Here is a 17782-nt window from a genome sequence, read left to right as displayed (position 1 = left end):
AGGGGAGGGTGCTGGCTAGGAAGGAGTACAAGGCAACTATCTGAAGTGACAAACTGTTCTTTATTTTAATTGTGTTGGTGGTTAAATGGATATCAAAATTTTGTCAAACATACCCTTAAAATGATGCATTTTATTATATTTAATTACGTTTAAAAATTAAAGATAAGAAAAAAAAATTCCAGAACTGCTTGCTCTCTATAGACTACCTATCTCCTATCTGAATTATTTTGATGAGTGGCTTTTGCCCTTTTTCTCTCAGGAAACTGATCTAGTAATTATCTCTCCAGGACTGCTTATTTGATATTCAGACTATAATTTTCCTTTATTATAACTAACATATTAAATTTCCAGCAACTTTATTTTAGAATGAAAACAAGACATCGGATGCCATCTTCAATGTCCTGTAAACTAAAACTTACTAAGTCTATGGTTCAAACTTCAAAATCTGATATTCGTAAGGAATGAATTTTCGGATAAAAAGTCATGGTTTTACAAACCCATCTGTTCCATTAGTCTGCCTGGCTCGTCAAACATATAATTACATGCTGAAACAAACAATTACCAGTGTCTCTTCATCTCACCTTCAGCTCACAGTCTTCGTTCACAGCTAGATTACTAGGTTTTAGGTCCTAGGAAGCAAGTACAGAGAGGACATGATCAACTTTATGATATATGGTAGGTTTTTTTCCTACAGGTAATGATGAAGATCCAAACATAAATGTAAGACTACCCAGCTATCAATGATCTCCATCCATAATCACTGGCTAATCCTAATTAGCCTTAAGTAACTAAAAACAATACATTTTCTTTCTTTAATTGGTTTAAACCTAGAGCAAAGTTACAATCAATCAATACTTCCATGGCTAAATTAAGTTTGGATTAGGATCTTGGCTGAATGCCAGTCGTCTTTACTTCAGTATCCCCTCCTCCCCAAATAATTTAATCAAAATCACAATACATTACCCTGTGAATTATGTCCGCTGAATGGATATACTGTGAAAGAGAAAAAAGTAGGTTAATCAAAAAATTATCTCCAACCCCTTACAGTCATATGACATAGTTGAGGTATATTTTCATGAACCAGTAAGAACTGCTAGTATTAAATAATGGGATTAGAAATGAGAACAAGTTAATTAACAGTAATCTGTACATTTATCAAAACTATGATTTCTATACCATCAACTCTATTCACAGGAGTTAAACAGAATTTTCAACCTGTTTTCTGGTCAGTGCTGTGGAGCTCAGCTAGGATTCAAAGCTGCTAAAAGTCAAAGGTGGCTTAATTTTAAAACATTACTTCCCTGCCCCTCCCATAAATAAACCTGAGGAGGTTTTTAAAGTTTCAACAACACTGACCAGATATTAGATTGTATCAAGAAATTATTACTACTCTTTAGATATAAGAATGAAGTCCTGAGCTCTTGGACATACATACTGAAATATCTATGGGTGGAATGACATTATGTCTGGACTTGCCTTAAAATAATCCAGGAATTGTGAAATACAAAAGAAACAAGATTGACCATATGTTGGTAACTGTGGTCATTGAGTAAATAAAGGGGTTCATTACACTAGGATTATACTTGTGATTTTGTGAGTGTTTGAAATTTTCCATAGGAAAGGTTTTTTTTTTCTTCCTTTTCTTAAGCCTTGGAATAAAGAAGGGAAGACTATACCTTGAGACCTCGGAGAATCTGATAGATGAGGAACTGAACATGGTCATCCGTAAGCTTCTGACATTTCACAATGTTGTTCAGATCTGCACCCATGAGATGGGTCACCAGATATCTAGAAATTAATGGGAGAGTTACACAATAATCCAGAACCCCTATGAAAGCTCTTATCTTCATAAGACTTCTAAAAGTTTTTAAGAGAAGGCCACTCCTATATGGCAACCTACTGAATAGAAGATATTTGGAAATGACGTATCTGATATAGGATTAGTATCTAAAATATATAAACTGAGGGCCACCCGGGTGGCTCAGTCATTAAGCATCTGCCTTTAGCTCAGGTTATGACCCCAGGTCTTGGGATCGATGCCTGAATCGGGCTCCCTGCTCATCGGGGAGCCTGCTTCTTGTGTTCCATCTCTCACTGTGTCTCTCTCTCTCAAATAAATAAATAAAATCTTTTAAAAAATAAAATAAAATACATAAACTGATACAACTCAATATCCAAAAAATAAATAATCCAATTAAGAAATGGGCAGAAGACATGAACAAGACATTTCTCCAAAGAAGACATACAGTGGTCAACAGACACATGAAAAGATGCTTAACATTACTCATCATCAGAAAAATGCAAAATCAAAACTACAATTTTTGTATTGTCAGAATGGCTACAGTTAAAAACACAAGTGGGCACCTGGGTATCTCAATCGGTTGAACATCTGCCTTGGGCTCAGGTGAATCCTGGAGTCCTGGGATTGAGACCTGCATTGGGCTCCCTGCTCAGCAGGGAGTCTGCATGTTCTCTCTCTCAAATAAATAAATAAATAAAAATCTTTTTAAAAATAAAAAATAAATAAAATAAAAACACAAGAAACAACCAATGTTGGCAAGGATGTGGAGAAAAAGGAACCCTCTTGCACCGCTGGCAGGAATGCAAAATGGGCAGCTGCTGTGGAAAATGGTATGGAGGTTCCTCAAAAATTAGAAATAGAACTGCTCTACAACCCAGTAATCACACTATCGGGTATTTATCACCAAAGTACAACACTAATTCAAAGGGATACATGCACCCTTATATTTACTGCAGCACTATTTATAATAGCCAAACTATGGAAGCAGCCCAAGTGTCCACTGATAGATGAATGAAGATGTTATATATATATGTAAAATATATATAATATATATATAATGGAATATTATTCAGCCATAAAAAAGAATGAAATCTTGCCATTTGAACAATATGGATAGAGCTAGAGAGTCTAATGCTAAGTGAAATAAGTCAAAGACAAATACCATATGATCTCACTCATATGTAGAACATAAGAAAGAAAACAAATGAACAAAGAGGGGAAAATAAAGAAAGACAGATGAACAAAGAAACAGACTTAACAACAGAGAACAAACTGAACTACACAAATCAGACAAGAGGTGAATGGAGTGATGGGTGAAACAGGTGATGGGGATTAAAGAGTACAGTTATCATGATGAATAAAATAAAATAAGATAGCTACCTACTAAGTACCACAGTGAGAGCTAAAAACATAACTACTCATGGTGGGGGGCTCATTTTTAACACCCCTATTCTAACTTTACCACTTACCATCTATTTTCCTAAAAACTTCTATACTCCCTCCTACTTGATGTTAGTTAAAGAGAAAAGAAAAAAGCGAAGATGAAAATTAGAATGATGTATGTTATTATCAGTATCAGTTTTTTTAAAGTATTATTACTTGAGACCTATACAGTGCTACTAAATGCATTGCCATGATAAAGTATCTTGGATTTTGAAATTTATCATTATATTATCACCTCTTTATAAACCAAGTTGTAGATTCTAAAGTAGTACCTTTAAATTTTCAAATTATAATTCTCCTTTTTCAGGATTCCCTGGCAAAAGGATACTGTTCACGGATAATATTCCTGCATTTACTTTAAAGGACGGAGGAACATTATCTATAAGCAAGATGGGGCATTCCAGAACCTCTCCTCACAGGTGTGGTGCTCCTTATTAATCCTACGTGGTCAGATTAGGGAACAATTATATTCAAGTCCAACAGGTTCACCACAGATATTCTAGATGCAATACCTTTTACCCACTCATTACTGTATTACACAGCTATGGGAACATAAAAACCAGATCAGTACTAAAATGGCTGAATTTTTAAAAAGCAGGTTAGGTTTTATCTGTTGTGTAAGAATCACTACTCATTCCTGAGGCTGAATCATAATGTATACCAGCGAGCTATGAAAAATGCTGATTTCATTTCATTTCTATTTTGATTTTTTATAAATTTGGAGGGAAAGAAACCAGGCTAGTCAATTTAAATCTACTATTAATGTGTTGTGTAAATAAAAATGTGTATGACCTCTACACACACACACACACACACACACACACAAACACACTGTAGTATTACTTTCTTTCCTCAGAGAGGAACTGAATTTTTTTTTTCTGTTTCATAATTTCCCTGTTAGGATGGTAGGGTCAGTTCCCAATTTCACAAAGATCAACAGAACTTGGCCTAGATGTGAAATTAAGATTTTAGCATTTCATATTTTTAAAGTTTGTACAATTATACTACCTTGAGGAAAGGGCAGACTCTAAACATAACTTAAAGAAAAAACCAGACTTTCTGAAATGTTTCATAAAGGCAATTCTCTTGCAAGAAATGTTCCACACTGAACAAACCGTAACTAGATGTAGTCAGTGCTTATTCTGTGCAGAGCTCTTTTCCTGATGCCTGTGTCTCATGGTCTCTTCCTAACAACTCTGTAAGGTTAAGTCCCATTAGCTTTCCCATTTCATTGACAAGGAAAGAGAGACTGAACAAGGATATGTAACCTGCTCAAGGTTAAGAGTGGTAATGTCAAGGATTGAATTGAAAACTGTCTGCTCTCAGGACCATGCATGATCTTAATCACAGCACATACTGCCTCCAAATTCTTCCAGGTGTCTTCAAGTTTAAATCAAGAGAATGATGTTTTCTTTTTTTTTTTTTTAAGATTTTATTTATTTATTTGACAGAGAGATCACAGGTAAGTAGAGAGGCTGGCAGAGAGAGAGAGAGAGAGAGAGAGAAGCAGGCTCCCCGCTGAGCAGAGAGCCCGATGCGGGACTCGATCCCAGGACCCCGAGATCATGACCTGAGCCGAAGGCAGCGGCTTAACCCACTGAGCCACCCAGGCGCCCCGAGAATGATGTTTTCTAAAAAGTTTTGTAAGTATCACAATAATCTGGGAAGCGGTATCTCCAGATAATTTCCATAGTAATTCTCAGTACTTACTATCAAAGTTAACCTTTTTTTTTTTTTAAGATTTTATTTATTTATTTGACAGAGAGAGATCACAAGCAGGCAGAGAGGCAGGCAGGGAAACGGGGTCCCTGCTGAGCAGAGCGCCCAATGTGGGGCTCGATCCCAGGACCCTGAGATCATGACCTGAGCTGAAGGCAGAGGCTTAACCACTGAGCCAACCAGGTGCCCCTCAAAGTTAATCTTTAATGAAAGAAGAAAGCTGGCAAAAACCTAGCAATATTCCATTGATCACAGTCACTGAAGTTTTTAACCCCAACTGATTCATAAATCTGACAAATATGAGAATGTTGCCAATAACTGGCTAATATTTTACTATCAGGACTTCTCCCAGAAGATCTAGTGTATGGTCACCATATCCATAATATCAATTATGACAAATTGCAAGGCTCAAGCTGAGGAAGAGAGAATACAATTTCTATTTTATAAGTGTACTTTACAAATGATCACATTTTAGGATTTCACATAGTAAAGGATTATTTTCTCAACTTTAAAAAATAATTTTAGAGAGAAAAGGAAAATATCCACTTACAATCTATCTTAATTTGTCTAGAAATAAAACCTAAAAATATTAGTATGTTTGTGCAAAGATGTGAAGCAGTATTACCAATGTAACCACAGTAATTTCTAGTATAACTACTGTGTTTAAATGGTTACCAGTAGGAGTGCCTGGATGGCTCATTACGTTAAGGGTATGCCTTCAGCTCAGGTCATGACCCCAGGGTCCTGGGATCAAGCTGTGCTGACCTGTGTCAGGCTTCCTGCTCAGAGGGGAGCCTTTTCTCTTTCCCCCCACCCACCCTCCAACTCATGGTCTCTTGCTATCTCTCCTTCTCTCTCTCAAATAAATAAAATCTTTAAAAAAAAAAAACCTTGTTACCAGTGACTTAAATCCTATACAGCCAGAAGACCACTGAATGCACAGCCTGAGAAAAAAGAGCATGCTTTTAATTACAATATTCCATCACTGGTCCCATTAGAGATCACATCCATTCTATCACTAAAATTTCCAGACAGAGGGTGAAACATTATTTAAGTATATAAGATTAATCAGTCTAAATAGCAATAACTATCAAGCATTGCTGCCAGGCTACCATTAAGTAAACTAAAAAGCATGATTCATGGCAGAAGTGTCTTGCAGGAACTAACCTAAACACTGTATGTTGTTTCCATGAATCCCAAAGACCAATCCATAACCACCAACTGTCAAATTCTAACTCATCATATATAGGAAGGTTTCCAAAAACAAATCTTCCAACAGTGGACAAAAACAAGCATCACACAAAGTTATTGAATGTTTATGGAAGTGGTATGAAATTTTAAATAGTGTACAGGGAGTGAGAGGAAAATGTAGATCAGCACATTTTAAATAAGTCAATTCCAAAAGGAGCATTCACTGATAACCTCATAATTTCTACAGCATTTGTCTCTGGAAAGCAAATTTAACTACAGTTTAGTGAAGATGTAACTACTATTGTCAGTATTCAGAACACCTCAAATAAATGATTGGAGGTTTGATTTAAGAACAGCTGGAATGCTATCTAGTTCTCCCACCTTTTTTCCCCCTCCCTGTTTATTTTTAAGCTAGAAAGGAAAATCAAATGTAGAACAATTATGATGGACTTTTTAAAGGAATAGGTATCACAGATTTGGGGCCCAAGTCTAGTAAGGGTTCTAAAATACTGAGTTTCTTCAACCCTAGTTGGACAAAGAAATATATTGAAAGTTTTCTTCCAGAAAAGAAACACTTGACAATTAAAAAAAAAAAAAAAACTCACACACACACACACACACACAAAACATTTTTTGGGGGGTAAGATAGAGATTTTCCCCAAATAACAGGATGAGTTACAGCTACCTTATTTCAATAATTTATAATTCAGCCAGCCACAAAGAATGAGGACTACATAACCACTTTTCTCTTTAAATGAGAACCTGGGGCACAAGTGGTATGGAATGGAAAAAATATAAATTTTTAAAATTCAAATGACAAGTTCCTTTTGGCTGGAGAGTGAGATGAGGGATACCACACAAGCTCAGATTGTATAATCTGTAAAGACAATGATAAAGTGACTACTTCACAGATGAAGACAGACAGTGTGCTCTTGGACTTACAAGGGACCCCCTTGTGTGTAAGAGGAAAGGAAACAACATATTTTACAATAATATGCAATTGCATTTACAACTAAAGAAAGGCTATCAAAATGAATACTTGAGCAGTTTTCCATGGTAACTTTACTGAGTCTACGTTTCAGCTCTGTGTACTCAACACGCTTTGTCTACAGTGCAAATGCACACAGCAACTGCCAGCCATGCCCACGCATTCCTGATGTCCCAGATGAGGGCTTTTAATCAGTCTTTGCCTCTGAGCTCCAGCAGCCCCCAGCTAAGAGGCCTCTTGTTGGGCTGGAGACCAGGAGCCAAAATAATGTCTAGAAGCAAAAATCCACTGGTACATCAGCCAAGCAGGACACTCAGCCCATCAGCGTTGTCCTTCCCCCACTGAACTGTTCTGAGGGCTCCCCCCTGCAGCTGCAGGTCACTAACGCAGACGGATACTGTAGGACAATATGACCAGGCTTATGATGGCAAAGAACGTCAGGATGAAAGTATCTGGCATTATGGAGTCCTTAGCCGAGGAGGCCTCTGGATTCTGGGCAAATGTGAGCTGTGAGCACAGAGGCTGTAGCCCGTGGAGAGAAATGGCTCCCACTTTTCCCTTCCCTAGTTCTCCCATCTTTAAAAATGAATTAAGTAGGGGCGCCCAGGTGACACAGTTAGTTAAGCCTTGAACTCTTGGTTTTGGCTTAGGTTGTGAGATGGGAGTCCCAGGTCGGGCTTCACACTCCGAAGAGAAGGGGGTCTGCTTGAGATTCTCTCTCTCTCTCTCTCTCCTCCTTCCCTCTGCCCCTCCTCTCTCTCACACATAAATAAATAAATATTTAAATAAAAAATGAATTAAGTAGGACTTTATTAGTCTAAAGGCTGAAAAGATAATTACGTGGCCTGATACAAATCTCATCTTTCACTTTTCTTGTGAAGATGGTCTCCTTTACTTTTTAAATTTTTTTAGATTTTATTTATTTATTTGAGAGAGAGACAGTGAGAGAGAGCATGAGAGGGGAGAATTCTGATCAGAGGGAGAAGCAGACTCCCCATAGAGCTGGGAGCCCGATGCGGGACTCAATCCCAGTACTCCGGGATCATAACCTGACCCAAAGGCAGTTGCTTAACCAACTGAGCCACCCAGGCACCTGAAGATGGTCTCCTTTAAATTTAATCAAACTTGGGGCGCCTGGGTGGCTCAGTGGGTTAAGCCTCTGCCTTTGGCTCAGGTCATGATCCTAGGGTCCTGGGATCCAGCCCCACATCGGGCTCTCTGCTCCGCAAGCAGCCTGCTTCGCCCTCTCTCTCTGCCTGTCTCTCTGCCTACTTGTGATCTGTGTGTCAAATAAATAAATAACATCTTTAAAAAAATTTTTAATCAAACTTAAGAAGCACAAATCACCATTTCTCAAAGTCATTCATAAGTAAAATCTACTCTATGAACAAAAAGGCGAACTCCATAATAAATGGTTTTTAGTACTGTAAACAGCACCCCATTCTGGAACTTCTTTTTTTAAGCACTGATTGGACAACAAGAAGTCAAGAGTCCTCCCCTACCACTCTTCTTTTTAAAGCACTATATAACCAGGAAAAAAACCTATATAGAATGGACATTGGGGAGGGTATGTGCTTTGGTGAGTGCTGTGAAGTGTGTAAACCTGGTGATTCACAGACCTGTACCCCTGGGGATAAAAATATATGTTTATAAAAAATAAAAAATTTAAAAAATTAAAAAAAAAACCTATATAGAAAAAAAAAGTCTCTTCTGTATCTTGTAAACTGGCAGGTTTACTACTGTCAGCCTTATTTGATAAAGCAATTACCAAAAGGCAAAAAACATTTCCATATTTAAACAAAGTATTTAAAATAATCACAGGGATTGACAATTTGTAACCATAAGCCTCCTAAAGACCTCAGATGATCCTTGGGACTTGCTACAGTCTATCTGCAAAACAGCAGCAGAGTAATTCTTTAAAAATAAAAATCAGATCATGTCACTTCTCTCCTCAAAAGGCTTCCCTTTTCATTTAGAATAAAGATAAAAATCCCAGAGCCCTGGGTGGCTCAGTGGGTTAATAAACCTCTGCCTTCGGCCCAAGTCATGGTCTCTCTCTTGAGAGAGAGACAGTGAGAGAGAGCATGAGAGGGGAGAATTCTGATCAGAGGGAGAAGCAGACTCCTCGCATCAGGCTCTCTGTTCAGCAGGGAGCCTGCTTCCCCCTCTCCCTCTGCCTGCCTCTCTGCCTACTTGTGATCTCTCTATATATATTAAATAAGTACATAACAAATTTTTTTAAAAAGATAAAAATCCCTTCAATGGCCAATAAAGCTTTACATAATCCAGTACCCTGTCCCCAATTATCTCTCTGACCTCATGATCTACTTTTCTCCGCTGTTTTCATTCAGCTCCACACTGGCCTCTGTACTCCAGGCACACAGGCCCCTTGCTGAAATTCCAATTCAGCATGGAGTTTTTCACCTCAGGACTTTTGCATTGGCTGTTCCTTCTGCTTGGAGTGCTCTTCCCCCAAATATCCATGGGTCGAATTCTTCTACTCCTTCAAATGTTTGTTCCAAAATTCACCTTCTCAATGAGGTCTATCCTTGGCCGCCCATTTAAAACTGCATCTCAACCCCTACCCTCACACTCCTATCCCCTTTCCCTACTCTACCTTTTCTTTTTGTCTACAGCATTATTATCTGCTAATATACTATCTAATTTTTTGTATGCTCATTCTTAATTGTTATCTATCTGTACAATGTTCAAAGAGGACAAAATTTTTTTTGTTCCCTGTACTAGAATGGTGTCTGGTAGATAGCAAGCACTCAGTTACTACTGAATAGAACAAATGACCCAGGACAACACGTACAGAATTACTAGTAAGACCAAGACATATAGAATTACTAGTGAGACCAAGCAAGACACATCTTACCGAAATACATATGCCAAAGATCTTAGCTCGTCAGCAGACCAGAAGCTTCTAATATAAGGAGTAAAAGGACCGACCATTTAGCAGCCAAGTAGACAGCTTAACCAGCTTATTTCACAACAAACTATTCTCTTCACTGGAAGCAAAGATTACTGAGAGGTGCCCTCTACTTACCCACATCAACCAAACTAGACCCCTGAGATTCCATATGGTAGAATACTGAGTCTAGTTATATCCCGTATACCCTATGACAGGATTAAAAAAAATAAAAAAATAAAAAAATAAAGCTAGTCAAAGAGAATGCACTGAGCAGATTACAAGAAAACCAGATCATCAACCAGTTACAAACAGGACAGCATAAGGTTATTTCTTCAGTCTCTCCACCAGCAAATATTAACCGTTGAGCACTGAGGATCCAATGATGAAGAGAGGAAGGCAAATATAAATATAAAATCATAATAGAGCATGATTAGAACTATAAAAAGGAACATCAAGGGGCTAGAGAACACACAGGAGAAGGCCCCAACCCAGTCTTAGGAAGGAGTTAACAAGGAAAAGATTTACTGAAGGACTGAAACTCTAAATTAGACCCTGGATCTTCTCCACCTTTTGAAATCAGTTCATCTGAGAAAAAGGGGCATCTTATTGACATGTCAGAAAAAAAAACTCAATGGTACTTTCTTAAAGGATATGTAATTTAGTCAGTTTTCAAATGTAAGTCACTGAAGGCATCTACAAGGAACTTCCACCTCCTCATCTTTCTCCCAGACTGATTCTCTTACATTACCTATCTTGGACACTCAGCCTGTTTTCAAAGAATGAAAGCATGTCTGTAGGCCCAAACAATGAGGCTGGGTATTTCTTTCACAGTGATTGAGGAAAGTATTATTTCCAAGTAACACTTATTTGCTAAATTGGGAAAACAATTCTTCTCTGCCACAAAAGTCAATCAATCAGAATTTACTTACACAGTTTTTCCAAATACAAAAGAAAAACCAATGGTTATTTATCTAACATTCTCCATTCAATGCAAATCTCTTTTTCTGTACACTTTACATGGTTTCTTCATTTCTTTGACTGACTGGAAAAAATTTCAACCTCTATGCCCCATCCACATTTATCTGTTTCTTCAGATATAGTTCTTACCTTCTTCCTCCACTAAGTTTCTCTCACATTGTGATATCATTTAATACCACATTACAAACTTGACTTGGTTGTTTAGCTGTTTTAGGCAAACATTTATGCTTCACCTTATTAGTAACAGGAAACACATGCAACTGGAACGACTTTGGTTTTGACATCTTACACAGAACTGATTACAGTCTTTACCCAGTAAGAAGGATTTGCAGACCTTCAAATAATAATCATAGCCCTGGATCAGGACAAACGTGATCAGAAATAGACTTAGAGCCAAAAGACTCGAGATGGGTGCAGTTCTGTAGGTTATTATAGAGTTCTGTTCATCTCTCTCAAGTGCAGTTTCCTCATCTGGAATCTCTAAGTACTGAAGATTCAACAAGGAAGGAAACAAACTCCCTACTCTATTAGAGCGTGTAAGCCAGAGAGAGGAAAGACACAGTAACAAACATAGGATGGTAAAATCTGCTAAGAACCAAGTGGCATAAGGAATAGACACTGACAGTGGGGCAAGACGCATCTATGGTGGTGAGGGGGAAAGGGCTCCTGGCGAAAAGACCTTTGAGGAGGGTCCTGAAAGAAACGAGGGAGCCAGTTGTGTAGAGATGAGGGTAGAGTGTTCAGGCCCACATTAGAAACCAGGGCAAAGGTCCTACTGAAAATGTGGATGTCCATACTCAAAGGAGAACAAAGCGGCCAGAGGGGCTGGAATGCAGAGAGTGAATGGAAAGACTACAGATGGGGTCAGAGACTGCACAGGAACAAATCATGTAGGATCTTCTGGAACTGCCCACACTGTCTTTTGTTTGATTAATTATGATTTTCTTCTCTCAGGCGCCTGGGTGACTCATTTGGTTAGGTGTCTGGCTTCAGCTCAGATCATGATCCCAGGGGCCTGGGATCAAGTCCCGCATGGGGCTCCCTGCTCAGAGGGAAGCCTGCTTCTCCCTCTGCCTGCTGCTCCCCCTGCTTGTACTGTCTCTCTCTCTGATTCTCTGAAATAAATAAGTTAAAAAATCTTTAAAATAAATAAATAAATATTAAAAATGAAATTAAAAAAATAAAATTTTCTTCTCTCCCATTAGGCATCTCAACTCTATCATCAGGGATCATGTTTATTTTATTTACTGTTACATTCCCCAGAGACTAGTCCTGAGAGAGATGAACAAAACTCTTGAATATGTTGGGTATTCAAATACTGAATGAAATCAGGTTAAATGTAAATCCAGAAACTCCCTTTACCTCTTCGGTATGCCCAACAGCTTTTACACTGACATAAAAGGTTACCCTTATTGGTTAAACATTCATTTTTATCAAACGTAACTCTAAACTAGATGATAATCTGCTCAGTGGTTTTCACTCAAACCATGGCTGCTGACTGACCCTGTTGTAAGGTCTTCTGCTAGATCATAGAAGAGTCTATAACCCCACTACCATTTCCTTCTTCAAGAACTAAGGAGAGGTAAGGAACTCAGGTATGAGAAACCTGCAATGTAAAGCTGTAAAAAAAAGGGAGAGAGTGGTAAACAGTAGGAACAAACCGCCTTCCACCTACCATGACAATTCAGTTTTCCTGAAATTTGAGGAAATAGCTCCCCCTAAGTCCAAAAACTCTCCAATGCCTCCTAAGCTTGGTTAGAGAACCTCTATAACCAAGAAGAGATGATATGGTTGCATGAAGACGCAGCTAGCTTACTCTAGGAGTTAGGTTCTGAGACTGGCTGTTTAAAATTCTGGGACTTCTATGGGGAGCTAAATACTTGCAGCATGCATATGCACATATATGCCACCTCATGCTAAATGCTGCCATTAAGAAGCCAACAGAAATGCCCAAATGATTTCCAATCATTTAAAAGGTCTAGCTATATCTCTACAAAATTTTGCCATCTGTACAACCACCTCATACAGCAGTCAAGTACTCGATATACTCATCTTTCAGTTTCACACTTTCCAAACACTGTTAGATTCAGTACCTGCCCATTATTCCTAATGAATAAAACTTACCACCTACCGTTCCTTTCTCAAAAGTACAGTCTTACAAGTGAAGTATGCAGAATGCCTATTAACCAAGAAGTTAAAAATTCAGTAAAAATTAGAATTATATGATAAATGAAAAGTGCTAAGTGAAACATAAAGGCACAAATACACATGACACATAATTCAGTTACTGTAAACATGAAAAGTAACTAGATATTTTATTAATTAGCATGAAAAGTTCATGTTCAAAACTAGTGCCTGCTCTAAAACTATAGAACCACTCCAGCCTTCGGTGTGTTTGATTTGGCCAGAACAGTGGTTTTTTTGTTTGTCTGCTTGTTTTGTTTTAATGTCAGTTTGAGTGCTTTTAGGAAGTACAAGTACTCTATTTTACCAAAGATCCTACCACTTCTATTTATGTTATTTGTCTGACTCATTTATGTTACTTGTCTGACCCTAAAGGTATTTAAATCTGCAAACCTTGTAATTATAGGTGAAGACGTTTGGCCTCTTAAGCAAATTCTGAAATTATTTTGATTTTTCTGAAATTACCACTGTCCTGGACAAGCACAAATTTTTTTCAGTGATACAAACATCATAGAAAAATAAACAATGAAATATTTTCCTAAGGTAACCCTGGGTTTCCATTCTATTTCCAGAGATTCTCTAGTATTAAAAACACTTCAGGGGTGCCTGGGTGGCTTGGTGGGTTGAGCATCGCACTCCTGATTTTGGCTCAAGTTATGATCTTGGGACAGTAGGATCGAGCCCCCATCAGGCTCCAGGCTCTGCACTCAGTGCAGAATCTGTTTGAGATTCTCTCTCCTTCTGCCCCTTCCCCTGCTTGCGTGCTCTGTATCTCTCTCTCTAAAAGAAATAAATAAAATCTTAAAAAACAGAACAAAACACTTCAGAAGTCCACCACCCCAATTTTCATTATTTGTCTACTAGGTTTAATTAGAAAAGCACTAGGGCCCAGAGAAGCAAAGTGACTTGTCCAGGTCATACAACCAAGTAACTCGGTTACAAAATGTTCTCGAGTTTATATCCTTCTCCTAGTAAGATTTTGATTTCATCAAGGGGAAAGATTAGTGTTTCCCATTATTTGGAAACTTCTTCTAACACTCCACTCAGAAAGCATTCAACAAGTAGTACTGAGATTTGCTCCCAAGAGATGAACTCAGTTCTTGTTTATAAATAATCAGATCTCAACTTACACAATGTTTTATGTTAATTATAGCTCAATAAAGCTGGAAATAAATAAACAAATGGCCAGAACCCAGTGATAGTCAAGTAGAGAGAACAGATTCCTACTCAACAGTATTCGTTGAATGAAAGAAATAAATGCAACTTCAGTTCAGTGGGTATCCTTGCAGTCAGTGGCCTTCAAACGGATAAAGGAGCCAAAGGCATAACAATGGATAAAACTTCACCTTTCAAACAGACACCAGCCTTAAATAAGATCTTTTCACATGGAAGAAAAAAACAGGTTCATAATGCAGTTCCATAATGCCTTATTAAGCCAAAATACAGCATTTTCCCAGGTCAGAATCACCAAACCATGTGTTAAATAATAAACCCATCTTCATGGTGCCTAAAATTTTAGGGTATAGCTCAGACTTGATTCAAATGCTTTCCAGAGTAATTCACAAACACATTATTTCAGCATTTCTTCCACAGGTAGGCAGAATATCAAAACCCACCACTCTTAGGGCAGTGAAAATATAATGTATAATATTAAATGTTAATATATCACTATGTGCTTGTCTAAATCCATAGATTAACAGCACCACAAGTGAAGCCTAAGGTAAACTATGGACTTTGGGTGAGCATGATGTGTCACTATGAGTTCCTCCTTGGTAAGAAAAAAAGAAAAAGGGTACCATTCTGGTGAGTGATGTTGACAATGGGAGAAGTTATGCACGTTTGGGGCAGGGGCATAATGGGAAATCTCTGTACCTCCCTCTAAATTTTGTTATAAAGTTAAAGATGCTCTGGGGTGCCTGGGTGGCTCAGATGGTTAAGCATCTGCCTTTGGCTCAGGTCATGATCCCAGAGTCCTGGGATCGAGCCACGCATCGGCTCCCTGCTCCTCGGGAAGCCTGCTTCTCCCTTTCACACTCCCCCTGCTTGTGTTCCTACTCTAGCTATCTCTCTCTCTCTTTCAAATAAATAAAATCTTTAAAAAAAAAAAATTAAAGATGCTCTAAAAATGTTGTCTTTAAAAAAATAAAAATGAATTTTAAAGGAAAAAAAAAACCCACAACATTCTGCAATATTCTTTTCCAAGTATAGCTTACAGCATGGCTCAACAATTTGAAACACACGTGCCCTTGCCTGGGTAGCATCCAATATTCTTTGGAAGCCTCCACATTCCAGTGCCAAGCAGGGCTGCAGGTTTTTAGTTATGGCCTATTTTTCCCTTTGTTTTTCCCTATGTTTCCCTTTGTTTCTTTTTTTCTTTTTTTAAGACTTTATTTATTTGAGAGAATAAGAGCGAGCATGAGCAGAGGTGAGGGGCAAAAGGAGAAGCCCTCCCAGCTGAGCAGGGAGCCTGAACACAGGGCTCAATTCCAACACCCTTGGGATCACAACCTGAGCCCAAGGCAGAAGACACTCAACCAACTGAGCCAGCCAGGTGCCCGCCCTTTGCTTGTTTCTTAAACTTCCATTAGCAGGATAAAGGTAAATGTGGGTGGAAATTCTCGCACCTGGACCACATTCTTCACTTTCATCTTCTATTCTTAGCCATATCATCTCACATGGTGAGGAAAAATTTGCTACTTTTTCTGCTTCTTTTATATTTCATGTTCTATATTTTTCATTTTTTTCTTTGACCCTTTCATTAGACAGAACACACAAGCTCAAACATAGCCCCCTGCTTATTCTTTGGGAAAGGAGCAAACGGTGCTTGCACTCAGCCTAGGATAAATAAAAGTGGGAGAAACTGAACGCAGGATAAGGGTGGGGAGAAAGTGATTAAGCTCAGCACTGGGGAGTCGAGGTTAAGAAAGAAGCAGCCATGGGGGTGCCTGGGTGGCTCAGTGGGTTAAAGCCTCTGCCTTCGGCTCAGGTCATGATCCCAGGGTTGTGGGATCGAGCCCCGCATCGGGCTCTCTGCTCTGCAGGGAGCCTGCTTCCTCCTCTCTCTCTCTGCCTGCCTCTCTGCCTACTTGTGACCTCTGTCAAATAAATTTAAAAAAAAAAAAGAAAGAAAGAAAGAAGCAGCCATGATCTGCAGTTTTGTGTTGATTTTCATAACAGTCATCTCTTTCCAGGTAAGAATGCCAAAAATTACAAGAGGACAAAATGTATAACTCTGAATTTAAGATGTTCCTTTTCCCTGTGGTGGAGTATAACTGTGAACTGGGAATGTAAGGGAGATGGGCTAATTCAGCTACTGGGGAAGCTACAGTAGATAGCTCCTACATACACAGGAACACCTGCCAGAATTGATCTTGTACTCACGCATGTGCAATCTGGACATGTGAGGGCATTAATGCCCTCCCGGAGCAAACCCTTGCCAACAGGCCAGGGGCCAGGAGATAAATGCTCCCCATCTGAGGTGTATTCAAATTGCTCCCTAGAAGATCCTGGTAGTTTTCAGCCCAATTGCCCACAATGGTGACCTACTAAACAAATATTCTCACAGCAGCCTTCTCTCCTGTTTCATTTTCCCAAACCTCCACTACCGATTCCTGATAACCTCAGGCTAGCAATGGGAGAACAAGCACTGGGCAACAGCTTTCTCAATACATGAGGCCCACCGCCTGTCTCAGGACAGAAATCTAATACTTCAAGCAAGCAGGCAGGTCTAGTACCATTTATTTCCATATGCAAGTGGGACAAAAGGGAGAGAAGAATTTATATGGAACCAGGGCCTGGTTACATTGCTTGATGTGAATGCAATGACGTATAGTATAAAGGTGTCCCTTGAAAACTGGGACAGGCAATTTGAGAACAAAAATCATAATCAAAACTCCCTATGCTCCTTTCCATGGAAGTCCTGCAAGGACTCACCACTAGATCATCACATTGTGCCTGGAATGATGAAAATACTAATAGACAGCTGAGCCTTGAGCAATGCAGCGGGTGGCCCAGCTGACCCTCCCACGAGGACTTAGACCATACATGATACACATTTCTATATTCATCCCCTTCCCCTAGGGGAGTTGGATGGTAGGAATAAAGAATCTTTTGAAGTCTGTATATCGCTAAATGGTGCAGGAAGAGAAGTGGTCTGCTAATCGTTATCATCCAGCTGAGGAAGGCAAAGGCAGAAGATTCACTCACACATCATTGAATTCCTCCAGAGACCTTGCAGGTGTAAAAACATCCAACAGACCGATCACCTATAAGAAAATAGAAAAATCAAGCAGTAAATAAATACAGAACCATAATACCCATTAGGTCTTAACCATTTTAATAGGAACTGATTTCAAATCCCACTACTTTAGTTCAATGACATCACATCATCATACACTTAACTACAACTTATTTTTTTAACCAAATTATGCTTTTGACCTTTTCTTATTAGCATCGCCTCCCAGAATAACATATTTTACCATTAAAAACACCATTTCTTTAAAATTTGCTCACATATAGCCATTAGTTTATCAGGAAACAAAAAGTTTTAGGGCTCTTGAATTAT

The 17782-nt window shown here is 38.7% G+C and overlaps 1 protein-coding gene across 4 annotated transcripts in view; it reads right to left on the bottom strand.

Moving 5' to 3' along the window:
• MAPK14 (mitogen-activated protein kinase 14) overlaps nt 1–17782 on the bottom strand; it is a 78095-nt gene that overhangs the window by 27068 nt on the left and 33245 nt on the right. For all 4 annotated transcript variants that reach the window (XM_045074775.1, XM_013044815.2, XM_004770713.3 and 1 more), the window contains 4 exons: nt 17425–17483; nt 1677–1788; nt 964–993; nt 582–629 (listed from right to left, as the gene is read on the bottom strand). In XM_045074775.1, coding sequence (XP_044930710.1) covers nt 582–629; nt 964–993; nt 1677–1788; nt 17425–17483 — 249 coding nt within the window. The remainder of the gene's footprint in view (nt 1–581; nt 630–963; nt 994–1676; nt 1789–17424; nt 17484–17782) is intronic.

This window comes from Mustela putorius, unplaced genomic scaffold (genome assembly GCF_011764305.1).
Source record: "Mustela putorius furo isolate JIRA1106 unplaced genomic scaffold, ASM1176430v1.1 tig00000135_pilon_pilon_pilon, whole genome shotgun sequence".
NCBI lineage: Eukaryota > Metazoa > Chordata > Mammalia > Carnivora > Mustelidae > Mustela > Mustela putorius.
This window is presented reverse-complemented; position numbering and strand designations above follow the sequence as displayed.